The sequence below is a fragment of the Lolium perenne genome, chromosome 1, assembly GCF_019359855.2.
Source record: "Lolium perenne isolate Kyuss_39 chromosome 1, Kyuss_2.0, whole genome shotgun sequence".
NCBI lineage: Eukaryota > Viridiplantae > Streptophyta > Magnoliopsida > Poales > Poaceae > Lolium > Lolium perenne.
Window position 1 is genome coordinate 59,870,831 of NC_067244.2, and position 16,552 is coordinate 59,887,382.

The window sequence follows — 16,552 nt, forward strand, 5'->3', positions numbered from 1 at the left end:
CTGAAGCATACTAACAAGCTCTGAACAAAATAGGAGTGAAAAACCAGAGCTAAACGCAGTACTAGCAAAAATAAAACGCTTGTTGAACAATAAGAGTGAAAACTAGAGCGTTCATACAATTAAAACGGAGTGTGTCTCTCTCCCAAACAAACATGATATGATGGTGCCCACTTTATTGAAAATAAAATAAACAACAGAAAATAAAGATACTCCAAGAATAACACATAGTATATGAAGCAATAAAAATATAGTGAACAGAAACAGGACCTGATATTTTTATTGATGAAAAAGGGGATGCCTTGGGCATCCCCAAGCTTTGACGCTTGTACTTCTTGAATATATCTTGGGGTGACATGGGAATCCCCAAGCTTGAGCTTTTGTCAATTCTTCATCTCATCTCATCATCCTTCTTTCCTACACTTGAAAACTTCCTTCATATAAAACTCATCACAAATCTCATTAGCAGCGTTAGTGTAATGATAATATTAATCAAATCTACAAAGTTCAGTATGACATATGAAAAGCATTTTAATAAGCATTAGCTACTGTAGCACAACTTCAATAAGGTTCTTTGATCAAGAGAACTCAAAAAGGTGGGCAAAAAGATGCAAATGCAAAACAGGGCAAGAATCTGTCAAAACAGAACAGTTCGTAAAAAATGATTTTTGAAAAATAGTTACACTGCGTAACTCGAAAAACTCTGAACTAATGAAAGTTAGATAAATACCTGGGGAAGATGCTCGTAAATTGGCAGCTCAAACTTACGTTCTGGTGATTTTTGGTGATTTTTCTCGTGACGAACCAGAAACAGTAAACAAGATTGCAAATCTCCCAAATACCACTTTCTTACCATTAGAGGCAATTCTTGGCACAAAAACGAAACAAATATGATAAGGAGAGGTCATTACAGTAGTAATGACTTTCAAGACTCAACAAAGCAGTAAATAACAGAAATATAAACATATTGGGTTGTCTCCTATAAAGCTCTTTCTTTATAGCCATTTAAGATGGGCATGATTATTTGATGGAGCTCTCAAACCCCCTTTTTTTGTTGTTGTTTTCCAATTATAAGTGAAACTGACAAAGCAACAAGAACCAAATAAAGAACCTAATAAAACTAAATAGGATAAAACCAAAGATAATAAAAACAACTATATACAATGCTTACATGTGGATGGGTAATATTGAGTTTGAAGGAGACAACCTCATGTTGGTTAATGAATAGGGGGATGCCTTGGGCATCCCAAGCTTAGATATTTGCATCTTCTTGAATATTCTGGGATCCATCTACACATCCCCAAGCTTGAGCTCTTGCATCCTCTTGCTCATCTTATATCACCATATTGATTGGAACTTAAAAACTGCATCCACATAAAGCTTCACAAAACTCATTAGTAGGTTAGTACTCATTAAATAAAATCCACAATTGTTCAAGTATCCCTAATTTCTATAAAATCTATCAAATATTTGGCCACTGTAATACTGAGGTTTCTTATTATTATTTCAATCGTACTTCGAAAACGAAGGAAACTTTTGAATCCTAAGTACAATATTTAAACAAAGAGAATAGAAATCTGTTAAAACTGAACACTCTGTAAAGATGTCACTCAATGAGATAGTTACGTAGCTTAAATCGAAAAACTCATGATTAATGAAAAACAGATCATAACCTCAGGTCTATGCACAAAAAAATTTCAGATCAAAATGCCATACTGAGATTTTTCACGAATTTTTGCAGCACAGCAGAGGAAATCTGTCTCAACAGAATCAGTCCGTAAAGATTGAATTATTAGATCTGTTACCTCAAATCAGAAAAGTCAGAACTAACGAAAGTTAGATAGCAAGCACTACTATGCACTCAAGAAATTTCAGATCAAGATCACGTTCTGGTGATTTTTAAAATTTTCTACAGTGGAGCACAGGAAATCTGTTTTCTAGGCAGCATAGTGACAAACTTGCATAACAAACTAGGGGTTATCTATACATTCTATTTACAGCGGGATATGTACACTATATACACTATATACACTATTTACAAGTTTTTAATGAAAATCTTCCATGGAAAGAATTATTTTGGTTTCGCAGGCATGAACACAAGTGTTCAAGGTCGACCCCCACTTCACCATTACTCATCTTTCCAATCACTTTTCTTTTCTGAAAATATTTTTTATTTTTTTATATAAAAAGTACAACTAATTTTTTTGTAATTTGCATTCCCTATCCATACAAGAGATAGAGAACAACTAGGTACAGGAAGTAAAATTACTTAGAGATAAATCAAACAAGTGCACACGAAAATATTCACCTACGCTATGGCTCCTCGGCAACGGAGCCAGAAAAGGTCTTGATGTCCCACAAGTATAGGGGATCGTGTATAGCCTTTTCGATAAGTAAGAGTGTCGAACCCAACGAGGAGCTAAAGGTAGGATAAAATTCTCTCAAGTTCTATCAACCACGGATACAACTCTACGCACACTAAGCGTTTGCAATATCTAGGAAATAAAACTAGAGCGATAACGGGTATGAGAGGTGACTTTGCAGAACAATAAAATACACGGAATAAATGTTAGTGCTGCAGCAATAAAACAAACTAAACTAACAGTACCATGAGTGTGGAAAGGCGGTGGTAATAGTGGTGGCTTTGTCCAAGATCAATTAGTGAAGATCTTGGGTTCAATGTCTTCGATGCAGCTTTCTATGTAGGAGAGGCTAAATATACATGCTCTCCCTCCGGGATTACAAGTACTATATGATTGGCTTGCTAGCAAACATCCGTAAATACTAGCAAGCATTAAGGTTTCCCCAACCATAGCCTTAAGTAAATGGTCCTCTTACTCCCATACATGCAACTATTTGGTTCGCGTCCTTAGGTTTCTGTCACTCCGGCAGAATTCCCCCCTTCTAGTATACAAGTACTACCAACCCTATGGTGCTTGATCCATACGCGCACAAATATAATGGACACCAAGGACGGTAACATATCAACATACAACTCTAATGAACCAAAGAGAAACAACCAATCAATCAAAGAACAAATAAACTATGGCAACATGACATAGATCATAGGATTATAACTTATAGTATCAAACACCATGGTTACATAGGGCGGTACAGAGGTTTGTGAGAGGATGGACCACTGAATACAATGAGGAGTTGGTGATGGAGATGGCGGTGAAGACGTTGGAGGGCTCAGCGAGGAGCGCCGGGAGGCGGAGGCGTGGGCGGCGGCGCGGGCAGCGCGGGGGACTCCTTCCCCGCCGCCGGCATCATGGTGGAGCGCCGCCCCTTAGCCTTCTTCTTCCTTGATTTGGTGCTGGCGTAGATGAGTGTTTCCCCCTCCTTGGCTGCTGCCAAGGAGGAGGATTTTCGTGACAATGCTTGGGAGCCTCCAAAAATAGGGTTTCCCATCAATACATAGTGTTGGAGATGCAATCTAGGCCATGGGATGGATGCCCCTTTGATCCAAGGGCTCGTAGGCACCTCTAGAACCTTCCTAGGACTCCCCTCTGTCCTTCATGAGCCTCACAACTCGTGGCTGGGCCGAAATATCCAGGTATGGAAAGAGTTTATGTCAAATACGTCACCAACTTTCGGAGTCCCGAGACTGCACAAACCTCCGCAGTAATTCTGCTCTGCCGGATGCATCCGTTGTCCGTTCTGGATGAATAAGATGTCCAAATTTTTCGATTTGAAATTCTCTACAACTTTGTAGTTTACGACTTTTTCATTGGACGTCGTTTTGATGGAGTTTCGAAGCGATCTTTGAAAAGTGTTCAGCAGGGACAGATTCCGGGAAATTCCAGATTTCACCATAATGAGCTATTTCCTTCCATATTTGCCTATTTCCTGCACAACAAAGTTGAAACCAAGAACTTGTACACTTTTGCAACTATTAATAGGTTAGTCCCTTAAAACATATAGTAATTGGTGTAAAACAAGCATTGAACATCAAAAATTATAGATACGTTTGCGACGTATCACTAGGTCACAAGAGATGATATACCACGGTACGAGTAAAGAGTACTTGTCGGTAACGAGGTTGAACAAGGTATGGAGATACCGTTGATCGAACCTCGGACTAGTAAAATATCGCGTGATAAAGGGAATCGGTATCGTATGTAAATGGTTCAATCGATCACTAAGTTATCGTTGAATATGTGGGAGCCATTATGGATCTCCAGATCCCGCTATTGCTTATTGGTCGGAGAGGAGTCTCGACCATGTCTACATAGTTCACGAACCGTAGGGTGGCACACTTAAGGTTTGATGACGTTTTAAGTAGATATGGAATATGGAATGGAGTTCGAATGTTGTTCGAAGTCTTGGATGGGATCCAGGACATCACGAGGAGGACCGGAATGGTCCGGAGAATAAGATTCATATATAGGAAGTCACTTTCCAAGTTTGGAAATGATCCGATGTATTTATGGAAGGTGCTAGAATGTTCTAGAACTTTCCGGAAGAAATCACCATGGAAGGTGGAGTCCCGGTTGGACTACACCAATCCTAACCAGCCAACCAAGTGGGAGGGTGGAGTCCATGGTGGATTCCACCTCCTTGGCCGGCCAAGAAAGGGAGAAAGGGAGAAGTCCTTGTCCCCCTAGGTTTCATCCATATGGAAGGTTTTGAATTGGGGTCTAATTCAGACTTTTGGGCAAACCCTAGGAATTCCACCTATATAAAGAGGAGGAGAGGGAGGGGGCCGGTTACACCAAGTTGGCCGCACCCCCAGGGCTCCCAGGCCGGCGCCCAAGCAGCCCCCCTCTCCCAAACCCTAGCCTCTCCCCTCCTCCATCTTCTCCCATGGTGCTTAGGCGAAGCCCTGCCGGAGATCTCCACCACCACCGTCACCACGCCGTCGTGCTGGCGGGATTCCGAGGAGGATCTACTACTTCCGCTACCCACTGGAACGGGGAGAAGGACGTCGTCATCAACACCGAACGTGTGACCGAGTACGGAGGTGCTGCCCAACTGTGGCACCGTCAAGATCTTCTACGCGCTTTTGAAAGCGGCAAGTGATCGACTACAGTAACAACGAGATCTAATCTCGTAGGCTTTGGAAATCTTCGAGGGTTAGTCTCATGATCTTCTCGTTGCTACCATCTTCTAGATTGGATCTTGGCTTGTTATTATTCATCTCAAATCTAGCAATCAAATGGTGATATTATATTTGTCGAGCTACCCGAGTCTTTGAGTGTTAGGGTATTGAAGGCAGTTTACTTTCCAAATGGTGATATTATATCTGTCGAGCTGGGTTCACATCCATCTCAAATCTAGCAATCAAGGATACAAGGTTGTGACAGATTACAGTCAAGAAGTTGGATGCCCCGGTGTTGCTGGGCGTTTTCATTAACCATGAAGCAAAAGAATGAAATATACAGAAGTTGAACGAATTCTTCTGACCGATGGATTCAGAGATCATCAGGTCAATTCCACTTTCCTATAGGGAGGCTCAGAGTGATTCCTAGGGGTGACATTTTGAACACTCGGTTATTTTCTAGGTTAGGTCTTGCTATTGACATTTGGCTGCGATGAAGGGCACCAAAGAAGACTTGCTAGATAAATGTGCGACATCGTCGGGTATGGCTGCAAATGAAAAAATCTTGGAAGCGGCTATGGATATTTCTATGGCGGCTTATAAATCATTCTTTGCCACCCGGGGGACGTTTGTCACTGACGGAACATGGCGCCAATGGCGGCATGCTTTATATGCGGGAGAGAGGACTCATGGCATCATTCTCTCATCGAGTGTAACATGGAGAGGTGCTATGTGCGCTCATGGAGGCGGACATTGTTGAACATGTCTTCATGATGACGGTGTCCTCGGCTAGAGTGTGGCTCTTCGCCATGATCAAAACGATGAAGGTCGAGGATCTTACTCGCATGCTAGTAACAATATGGGAATTTGGCATGCCAAGAGGAAGGCTATCCGCGAGGAGGGTCTATCAAAGCCCAATGAAAGCAATCGCTTTTGTAAACCAATTCCTGGCTGATCTTAATGCTGGTGTGGTAGAGACAAGCAACAAGAAGGACAGGACTCCTACCAGTGGGAGAAAGCAGGGACGGATTGCTCCACCTGAAGGCCGATCCAAGGTAAAAATTGATGCGGCGGTGGCATGGGCGCCAGAGAGAGGTGTAGTTGCCGTTGTTTGCCGATCCAATGCTGGTTCTTTTCTAGGTGCATCGATGATGATATATGAAGGCATCAAGCACCATCGGACTCTGGAGGCACTCGCATGCAGGGAGGCTCTGGACGCCGATGCTGATCTTCTTCTCGGCCAAATTCACGTTGTTTCGAATTGCCTCGAAGTAGTGGATGGCTTGCATGGCGAGAACTTTGACGTCTTTGGTAGTATTCTTCAGGAATCGGGAGATCAAAGACAGATCAAAGGCGAGGGGCAATATAATTTTTTTTGCAGGGAATATAAATTTCAGCCATGAAAGAAGGGAATCAAATGAAGAAGCTCACGGGGTCTGCATTGTGGTTTATTGAACCACTTGTAGGTTTGAATATGCCTGTAATTCAACTTCTCTTAATAAAAGGCATATGAGTTCTGAAAAAAAATTAAATCGATTCAAGCATAAGACGCAACGCATATGCAACGAAAACAAATCCACCTTCAATATTTCGAACTCGTGTTTATTACTGTACACCAAAAGCCATTACAATCCAGCCATGTATGATCGTGGTACCCTTTTTCAATACCATATGCATGCAGGAGATTTGCACGTCGGCTCCCACTCGAGACTCGATCAGTTGAAAGACACGAGCAGGCGCGTGTTGGTCCAGTCCTGCACGTACACCTCCGCGGTATAAGCACCGACCACGCCGTCACTGCCCACAGCGTCGATGTCGAACACGTAGCGTAGCCCGGCGACGACCTCGAACTGGCCGCCGAACACCTTGTTGAACGTGAGCCCGTCGTTCGCCTGCTTCACGTGCTCGCGCACCGCCCACTGGCCCAGCTCCTGGATATGGGGGGCGTCCACGTTCGGGATCGGCTGGAACGGCGCGGCCTCGGCTGCCGCCCCGGGCATGGCTATCGCCGCGGCGCAACCGACGGCGGCGACGGCGAGAAGGAGCTGGTTGCAGGTCGCCATGGCCGATAGATGGAACCTTTTGATGAGCTGCTGGCCGGTCGTGGTGATGAATTTGTGGTGGTCGATCGAGAATGACAGGTGAACTGAGCCTTCATATAGGGAATCGATCGCTAGGGCATGTTGTTGCCAGCAAATTGGATGTAAATCCGCCTTGCATGTTTAGTACTATATCAATTGAATTGATTTCCTTCCTTGCGGAAAGATTATATACCTTCTCGTTGTGGTGCACTGCTAGCTGTTCATGCAATCGCTCTCTGTAAATATACCATGCAGTAACCGATTAGCTAATATAGCCTAATAAGACTCCCTGTCAGATATTTTGTTTTCAGGCAGGAGCACTCATATCATTCCATTAGTATGTAGTTTCCATGTAATGTCGGGTCAGCCAGGAGCACCGATCATTCCATTTTTTAGTTTCCATGTAACTGCCAGATCCTACAAATTTGAGGATCTGTTTCCATCGACGATCATGCATGTTGGGCCGGATTCCTCGAAAGGTAATGTTGGGTTAGCAAGTTGTGTAGCATTTTTTTCTAGATAAGACACACTATAAACAAAAACGCACGCATACACTCACCTGAATGCATCCTCATTGATACGCGATTGGGCTCCAATATACTACCTCCCTTTCAAGAAATAAGACGCACGCGTATTTCAAGACAAACTTTGACCATAAAAATTGAGCAACCAAATCTTGATTATATTATATGTAATTAGTATCATTGGATTCGTATTGAAAAACACTTTTTAATGATATTAATTTAATACAAACAATTTTTATCTGTTTAAAATATTTTTTGGTCGAACAAAAAAACACGTAAAACGAGGGCTTCTTATTTCTTAAAACGGAGACGGTATTTTCAGGGGATACTTTCATTGGAGGAAGAAAATACAGAAACTACCCCTGGCTCATTAAATGCGAGCACATAATCTTATGTGTGTCGCAACTTGGGACAACCAGCGACCCCATTGTATCGCCTCCGCCAGCAATCGCCTCAGCTAGCAATCAGCGCCATGTTAGGTGTCCTCAACACCTGGATGTGTGCGCGGGGCTGCCATCCTCCCGACAATAGGGAACTGGTCGCAACCTTTTGTGAGCGCCCTACTAGTACTAGCTAGGAGAGTGGTGTGGTTTCGAATTTCACTTTTCGAAAATATTTCGTTCTCTACTAAAATCAATGAAATACATTGAATTTCAGTGTTTTCTGAATTATTTCGGAAAAGGAGCGATTTTTTCTCTGAAAATTCATCAAAACATACAAATAATCACTCCAGAAAATTCAAATAAATGAAAAATATTTTGAATATTTTATGAATCCATATGCATTAGTGAGGCGCATTGCGCAGCAGCAGGTACTTTACAAACTAAATCTCCTTGTCGACCACGGTGTACCACAGGACGATACCGTGGCCGTGTGCAAGCAAATTGTCTAAGAGCATCTCCACTCGTTGGCGCTCCCCACGCCCAAATCTGGACGAAACAACCGCCGGATTGGACGAAATTAAGTCGTGGGGAGTACCGTATTTCCAATCGTCCACCCGGAGTTCGGCGGACATAGTTTAAATTCAAACAAAGCGCCGTCCCGCGCTACAAGTACGGCCAGTTGATCGGCAAAAGGAGCAAAATGATCAGCCACAGATCGGCGATCGGAGGGAAATTACACGGAAACAGGCTCATCGGCAGTCCCGCCCGGCACGGCGGTGTCCGACGGACCAGTTTCCTCACACGCCGTGGCCGAAGCGGCTGCTGCAGCCGACGACGAAGCAGCGGCAGTGGACGTCGAAGCAGCCGCAGTCGACGAGGTAGATGGTGAGGAAGCCGAGGTAGGAGCCGGCGGAGACGACGAAGGACTGGCCGGAGTGGCTCGGAGGATGTCGCTGCGGTGGTCCTGGTACCAATTCCTCGTCTCCTCGTCCATCAGTTCCATGTTGCCGCCGCCCATCAGGAACGCCAAGTCTGTGTTCCTCTTCTTCGCCGCCGCCGTCGTCTTCAGCAGGGCGATCCGGACGCCTTGGTTGGCGAGCATCTCCCGCCACCTGCCGTCGAACTTGTCGTTCCTCCCGTCGGCGTGCGACCTCAAGTCGGCCCAGCACTTGTCGATCGACGCCTGCATCCTGTCGGCGGGATTGCCCGTCTTTTTGAGCTCTTTGAGCTTCTTCTGGCCGAGTTCAGGGCGCCCTTCCGCCGCGCAAGCCGCCGGAGCGTCGGGGTTGTACTGTTCGGTCTTGCTCTTCGAGAGGGTCGTGCGGGTTTCCTTCCACTTCTCGCAGTTCTCGAGGCGGGCGTAGACGTTCAGGAACTTGAACTGCAGGCCGGTGTCGTCTGTGTACATGTCCAAAGCACGGCGCAGCTGGGGAAAAAAGAGCACGGCGATACGGGTCAGCTCACGACGATGTACCTCGGTGATGCAGGGTCGACGGAGCATACCTTTTGCTCCAAGTCGTGGCCGCTGATCGGCCGTTTGTCGACCTCCTCCTGTATGCCGTGCCATTTGTTGCACGCCGTCTGCATGATCCCCCAATGGGTGGCCATTGCCTTGTCTCCCCGGTACACGTTCATGTTCGTCTTGTTGAAGTAGGGATCGACGAGTTTGCGTTCCTCGTACGCCTGCCTCACTCAAAGCCAATATGTGTCGAACGACTGATTGGCCCCGTTTATGCCGTTCGTGGACACGGTCATCCAAGCTTCGGCGAGGCACTCCTCTTCCTTCGGCGTCCATTTGATACGCGGTTCGGCAGGCGGCGAGTTCTTCTTCCTCTTCTTCTTCCCCTTCGACAGGTTGGCGGCGGCTTGAGTTGGCTCTTCTTCTTCTTCGTCTTCTTCTTCGACGGCTTGGCTTCCGTTGGCAACATCCTCCCGATGCTCGTTGCGCGCCGCCACAGCTGCCGTCGCCCTCGCCTCCTCTTGCGTGAAGAACCCCGGGCTCGCGGCGGCGGCGGCCATGAAGAACCCCGGGTTCGCAGCGGCGGCCATGGAGCCGGAGGTGATCATCTCGTGGATCTCCTCTTCGTTCAGTGCCGCCATCGCGCCGAACGGGAGCGGCCCTCATCGCATGACCGGCGAGCTGCCCTCGAACTGGCCGCCGATGCCGACGTCAAGCTCGGGCGGCGACGGCGCGAACCTGGGCGGTTGGACGTAGGCGCCCTCTTGGAACATGGCAGGCGGCGACGGCGAGTACATCGAAGGGGAGAAGGATGACGGGGAACTACTTGTACCTTGCGCCGGCCATTGGCCGGGGAACATGGCGCCGCTGCCGCCGCTCATGGCCATGCTGATCTTCCTCGCTTGTTCGTCCTGGGCCGCCGCTGCCGCCCTCTTGGCGGCGGCTTTTTTCACCCTCTCCGCCCTGCCGCATGTTTCCACCTCGCGCCGTTTCTCGTCCGCCGCCCACTCTGCGTTCGTCATGCCCGGCGGCCGCTCCTTCTTCGCCCGCGGCTTCCTCGTCGTCGCCTTCGGCGGCATTGTGGTGGACGAGAAGACGAGGAGGAGAGCGGTGGTGGACGAGAAGACGCCGCCGGGAACTGGAACTGGAAGACGAGGAGAATGGACAAATTCGGCGGGAGAGAATGGGGATATGCAAGCAAATTGGAGGGAATGGGGATATGCAAGCAAATTGGAGGGAAAATCGACAGGATTTGGTTTTCCTGTCACCGACTACGCGGGTCCACACGACGTTTCGCGCCAAAATCTTTCGTCCGGAGTCCCCGAGCGCGCCCCGGGGGATCGGGGATGGCGTGGGCTCGCCGGATGGATGAAGGGCCAAATCTGGACGAAAACGAGAAACCGGGGGCGCGACTGGGCCGATTTACGCCATCCGGATGTAAAAATGGCTCGCCGGGGGCCTGTTCGGGGTACGAGTGGAGATGCTCTAATAAAGTAATCTATACATCTAGAACGCAAGTTACTGTTTGCTGCAGAGGTAGTGCGCCATTAGCGTTGTTTTTTTTTTTATTGCAGTAACAAGTTCGATCTGCAGCACCATTTTGTATTTTTAAATCATTCTGATTTCTTCCCTGACATATGGGACCAACTAGATAAAGCAAAACAAAGGTTTCACCTGACAAGAAAAAAATGATTAGGGGCGTTTACGTAAAAAAGACATTGCCACTTTGGGACCAATTTTGCACCGCAGCACAACTTTTTGCGACTACTTCACCCCAATTTTCAAGTAGTGGGGTTAATTTGCACGGTACGAACAATTTTTGGGACTGCCGGTGTATTTAGCTTGAGGGAGAGAATACAACTACCACTGGCAAGAAAAATAAATACAACTTCAGCTTGATGTCATGCGAAAGACCAGAGCTCAAACACAATTGCCTTCATCCAGTTTCCGACGGATGATTTCATCATCAACCTGGATGCATGCCACTTTTGCCTGCAAGAGGAGGATAATGTGGATCATGTTCTTGTTTTATGCCCTTATGCGAGACAGGTTTGGGGCAGGGTGCTGCACAGTGCGGGTTTACAGATTGCAGACCCAGGGTTCACGGGGAATCTACAGAGATGGTGGACGGAGGCCCGCAAGCGTGTGAGGAGGACCGACAGGAAGCGTTTTGACTCCATGGTCATAAGCTCGGCATGGACGATTTGGAAGCAGCGCAATGCGAGGGCCTTCGGCAATGCGAGGGAGCAGAAGACGGTGGACCAGATGGTGACCCAGATTAGAGATGATTTCCACCTTTAGGAGAGGGCCAAGAGAGGAGGGAGGCTAGATATAGCGAGAGAGTAGGTCTAGGTGGAGGGAGGGTGGCGTGTGTGTGTGTGTTCTCAGTACCATGGTGCTGATCTTGTAATTGGAGACTCTCTTTTCCCTTCTATAAAGATAAGGCACGCTTTGCGCATGCTCTCGAAAAAAAAAGATTTCATCATCAACCTGTTATACAAGACAACTACTAAAAGTTAGCATTTTGTACCTCAACCGATAGCATTAACACCAGGACAAAACCAGGTTTGCAATACACAAAACTAGGTCAAGCTGGACACGAATACAACCCATAACATATTACCATGGAAGCAATCTGATTGGACAAGGTTTTCTTAAATCCAATAGAATGTCACAGACAAAATCCAGGCCAACAGTAGTATACTCCTCCCATTGTTTCTCTTCTGGACAAATTAAATCAGTCAATTATTCATGTCTTACTGTAGATACAAAACTACATTGTTTTTGTTCTTCACAAACTAAATCAGTTAGCTAACACGCCTCTATATATCAAAATAGCAGTACTTCTACCTCAGCTCACCAAACAGCCACATGCATACATGTTTATTCATGACCACTGTTATCAACTCTGAAGATTAGTCTTCAAAAAAAAATTGACTGCGTTGATCTCAAATAAGATATGGATAATTTCAGTTCTGCAATTAAACACATGAAGTTCCGGAGGGTATTTTTGAATAAGAATGCAGCAACTAAAAAAAGAAACATGTAGAAAATAAGGAAACATGTAAAGTGTTTGGATCAGGTGCTCTTAAACTAAAGCAAAGCAATTTGTAGCGGTGTTAGTCTGTTAGACTGTTAGGATAAAATGCTCCCAAACTCAACAAATGCAGTGAAATATAGGAAGCTATGAGAACACATAAACAGCACTAGTACTATGCCTCTAGTAACTATTATCAGTCTGGCATAAAGAACATAGCAAGTAGGTAAGTCTGGAACTATGTTCAGTAGTATAATCATAACACTGAAAGTCTGAAATTATGGGCATAGCAAATAGGTAAGTCTGGAACTATGTTCAGTAGTGATAAAAAAAGTACTAACTTACACCGAGAAGCTAGCTGTGGCTACCGAACTGAGGGCTGTCAGTTCTGCTAGTTGGGCCGACAGAGACTGCAGATTGCTATTCAAGATCAGTAGCTTGCCTGTAGGAGGTAGTCCTTGGAGCCTCAAAGTGGGATCAGATTTTTCATGTGATGATCCTTTGTGCTGCCTCTGAACTCAAATCGTGCCTGCATATTTCGACACCCAAGATTTAACTGTAAGTGGCAACTCTTGCAGGCACTGGTTTCAGTTTTTTTGGAATCTGTTCTCTTTTTTTTCGAGGATGAGGAATGTGTTCTCTGAAGATTGGATAGAGTTCATTTTTCTAAATAATAACTCTCCGAAAAACTACTCTCTAGGCACCTAAGCTAAGACTAACTCAAATCTATTATCTTCTATTATATACTAAAAAACAAAATGCAGATGTATAATAGAAGCACCATTGAGAACTGAGCTCTAGCCCAGTGGCAAGGCAAGCGAGTACGCAGCCAGTCCACCCGGGTTCGAATCCCCGCGGTAATTTCGCAGCAGGGGCGAATAAACCGGGAAAGTCTCATCCTACCTAACAACGTATAGCCAAGGGAGGGATCATTCCTCCGTTGGTCAACGTTTTTTAATAGAAGCAGCACGTTATTCATATCATCTAAATTATTATGATAGTTAGATCTAAAATTTACGATTAGGATTTAATGAACAAATATTAGTTGTGTAACCTATCAGGTACCAGTTTGACACGTAACCTAATTCCACGTTCTTATCCTCCTACATAGTTTGCCTTTTTTGAACGGACCCAACGATGGTACCAGGTAGGAGATACTACATAGGGAAGTACATGTCAGTTAAATTATTTTTGTAGTCAATCTATATGACTAGAATTTGATTTTAGAGATAGCTCCCCTCGCGTCGCTCCCCCAGCGACGCCAGGGGCACATCCGAGCGCCGCCGAAGGTCCTACCCGTCTGGCCCCTCCCTGCCGCTGTCGCCGGCGGCCTCCCCCGCGGTGGTGGCGGCACCTCCGCTGCCAAAGGTAGCCGGGGAGTTCGTGTGCGCGCGGTGGAGGGCCGGCTTGTGGGGGCGACGCCGGTCGGGTGAGAGGAGGCCAGGCCGGCGGGCTCGGGTCGGGCCTTCGTTGGCGGCTGCTCGCAGGCTCTGCGGTGGTCGGCCAGTGTTGGAGGTGGTCGTCCTCTGCGCGCGGGCGTGCGGGGCGATCTGGTGCGACGCTGCCTGGCCAAGATCCGATCGGATCTGGGGCGTGCGGGTCGCCCACGCTCGTTGTGGCCAGGGCAGCGGCCTTGGGACGTCGTGGTGGCGCGAGTGAGGTTGGGTCGGTGTCCTCGACCGCGGGATGCCGGCTGGTGGCGGCCGGTATGCATCTCCGGTGGCGGCGCGTCCTCGTGCTGCCGGAGAAGAGGATGCCAGGGCGGCGGCCCCGGGTGTGCGCTGCTTCGTCTCGCCTCTGCTACTGCTTGGCGGCAGCTGCCGTATTGGGGATCGCGTGCTGCTGCATGGAGGGCGCGGTCCCAGCCACCACATTCGCTGCGAAAGGAGGTGTCGCAGTTAGTGTGGTGCACGTCTGGTGAGGATGAAGGAGATATGCCCTAGAGGCAATAATAAAGTGGTTATTATTTATATCTTTATGTTTATGATAAATGTTTATATATCATGCTAGAATTGTATTAACCGAAACATTAGTACATGTGTGATATGTAGACAAACAAGAAGTCCCTAGTATGCCTCTTAAACTAGCTTGTTGATTAATGGATGATTAGTTTCATAATCATGAACATTGGATGTTATTAATAACAAGGTTATGTCATTGTGTGAATGATGTAATGGACACACCCAATTAAGCGTAGCATAAGATCTCGTCATTAAGTTATTTCTATAAGCTTTCGATACATAGTTACCTAGTCCTTATGACCATGAGATCATGTAAATCACTTATACCGGAAAGGTACTTTGATTACACCAAACACCACTGCGTAAATGGGTGGCTATAAAGGTGGGATTAAGTATCCAGAAAGTATGAGTTGAGGCATATGGATCAACAGTGGGATTTGTCCATCCCGATGACGGATAGATATACTCTGGGCCCTCTCGGTGGAATGTCGTCTAATGTCTTGCAAGCATATGAATGAGTTCATAAGAGACCACATACCACGGTACGAGTAAAGAGTACTTGTCAGGAGACGAGGTTGAACAAGGTATAGAGTGATACCGAAGATCAAACCTCGGACAAGTAAAATATCGCGAGACAAAGGGAATTGGTAATGTATGTGAATGGTTCATTCGATCACTAAAGTCATCGTTGAATATGTGGGAGCCATTATGGATCTCCAGATCCCACTATTGGTTATTGGTCGGAGTGAGTACTCAACCATGTCCACATAGTTCTCGAACCGTAGGGTGACACACTTAAAGTTGGATGTTGAAATGGTAGTACTTGAATTATGGAATGGAGTTCGAATATTTGTTCGGAGTCCCGGATGAGATCCCGGACATCACGAGGAGTTCCGGAATGGTCCGGAGAATAAGATTCATATATAGGATGTCATTTTATGTGAAATAAAATGTCGCGGAAGGTTCTATGGAAGGTTCTAGAAGGTTCTAGAAAAGTCCGGAAGAAACCACCAAGGAAGGTGGAGTCCACAAGGGACTCCACCTCCATGGCCGGCCAGCCCTAGTGGGGGTGGAGTCCCAAGTGGACTCCACCATAGGGGCCGGCCACCCCCACCTGGGAGGTGGGAATCCCACCTTTGGGTGGGAGTCCTAGTTGGGCTAGGTTTCCCCCTCCTATGGAAGGTTTTGGTTTCGGGTCTTATTCGAAGACTTGGACACCAACACTTGGGATCCACCTATATAATGAGGGGCCAAGGGAGGGGGCCGGCAACCCCAAGACCATAAGCTGGCCGCCCCCCTTGAGTGGCCGGCCACCCCCTCCCAAACCCTAGCTTTGCTCCTCCACTCCATATTGCCCGCGTAGCTTAGCGAAGCTCCGCCGGACTTCTACACCGCCACCGACACCACGCCGTCGTGCTGTCGGATTCAAGAGGAGCTACTACTTCCGCTGCCCGCTGGAACGGGGAGGTGGACGTCGTCTTCATCAACAACCGAACGTGTGACCGAGTACGGAGGTGCTGCCCGTTCGTGGCGCCGGAACCGATCGTGATCAAGATCTTCTACGCGCTTTTGCAAGCGGCAAGTGATCGTCTACCGCAGCAACAAGAGCCTCATCTTGTAGGCTTTGGAATCTCTTCAAGGGTGAGACTCGATACCCCTCGTTGCTACCGTCTTCTAGATTGCATCTTGGCTTGGATTGCGTGTTCGCCGTAGGAAAATTTTTGTTTTCTATGCAACGTTATCCTACGGTGGTATCGAGAGCCGTGTCTATGCATAGATGGTTGCACGAGTAGAACACAATGGTTTGTGGGCGTTGATGCTCTTGTTATCTTTAGTTTGAGTACTTTGCATCTTTATGGCATAGTGGGATGAAGCGGCTCGGACTAACTTTACATGACCGCGTTCATGAGACTTGTTCCTCGTTCGACATGCAACTTGTATTGCATAAGAGGCTTTGCGGGTGTCTGTCTCTCCTACTATAGTAAAGATTCAATTTACTCTTCTATTGAAAACATTAGTATCAACGTTGTGGTTCATGTTCGTAGGTAGATTAGATCTCTCTCGAAAAC

At 46.8% G+C, this 16,552-nt stretch overlaps 2 protein-coding genes across 2 annotated transcripts; both read right to left on the reverse strand.

Annotated features, from left to right (window-relative positions):
• Window positions 1–6,605: 6,605 nt before the first annotated feature.
• On the reverse strand, window positions 6,606–7,152 carry LOC127342042 (cysteine proteinase inhibitor 6-like). Its single transcript, XM_051368000.1, has one exon. It carries the CDS (start codon window positions 7,099–7,101, stop codon window positions 6,754–6,756), a length of 348 nt encoding a protein of 115 aa, XP_051223960.1. The 5' UTR covers window positions 7,102–7,152; the 3' UTR covers window positions 6,606–6,753.
• A 180-nt stretch (window positions 7,153–7,332) lies between these two features.
• On the reverse strand, window positions 7,333–9,708 carry LOC139832249 (uncharacterized). The gene is made up of 3 exons (XM_071821922.1): window positions 9,530–9,708; window positions 8,816–9,452; window positions 7,333–7,355 (listed from the first exon to the last, which is right to left on the reverse strand). The coding sequence occupies exons 1-3, from the start codon at window positions 9,659–9,661 to the stop codon at window positions 7,333–7,335; spliced, it is 792 nt and encodes a 263-aa protein (XP_071678023.1). The 5' UTR covers window positions 9,662–9,708.
• Window positions 9,709–16,552: the final 6,844 nt, after the last annotated feature.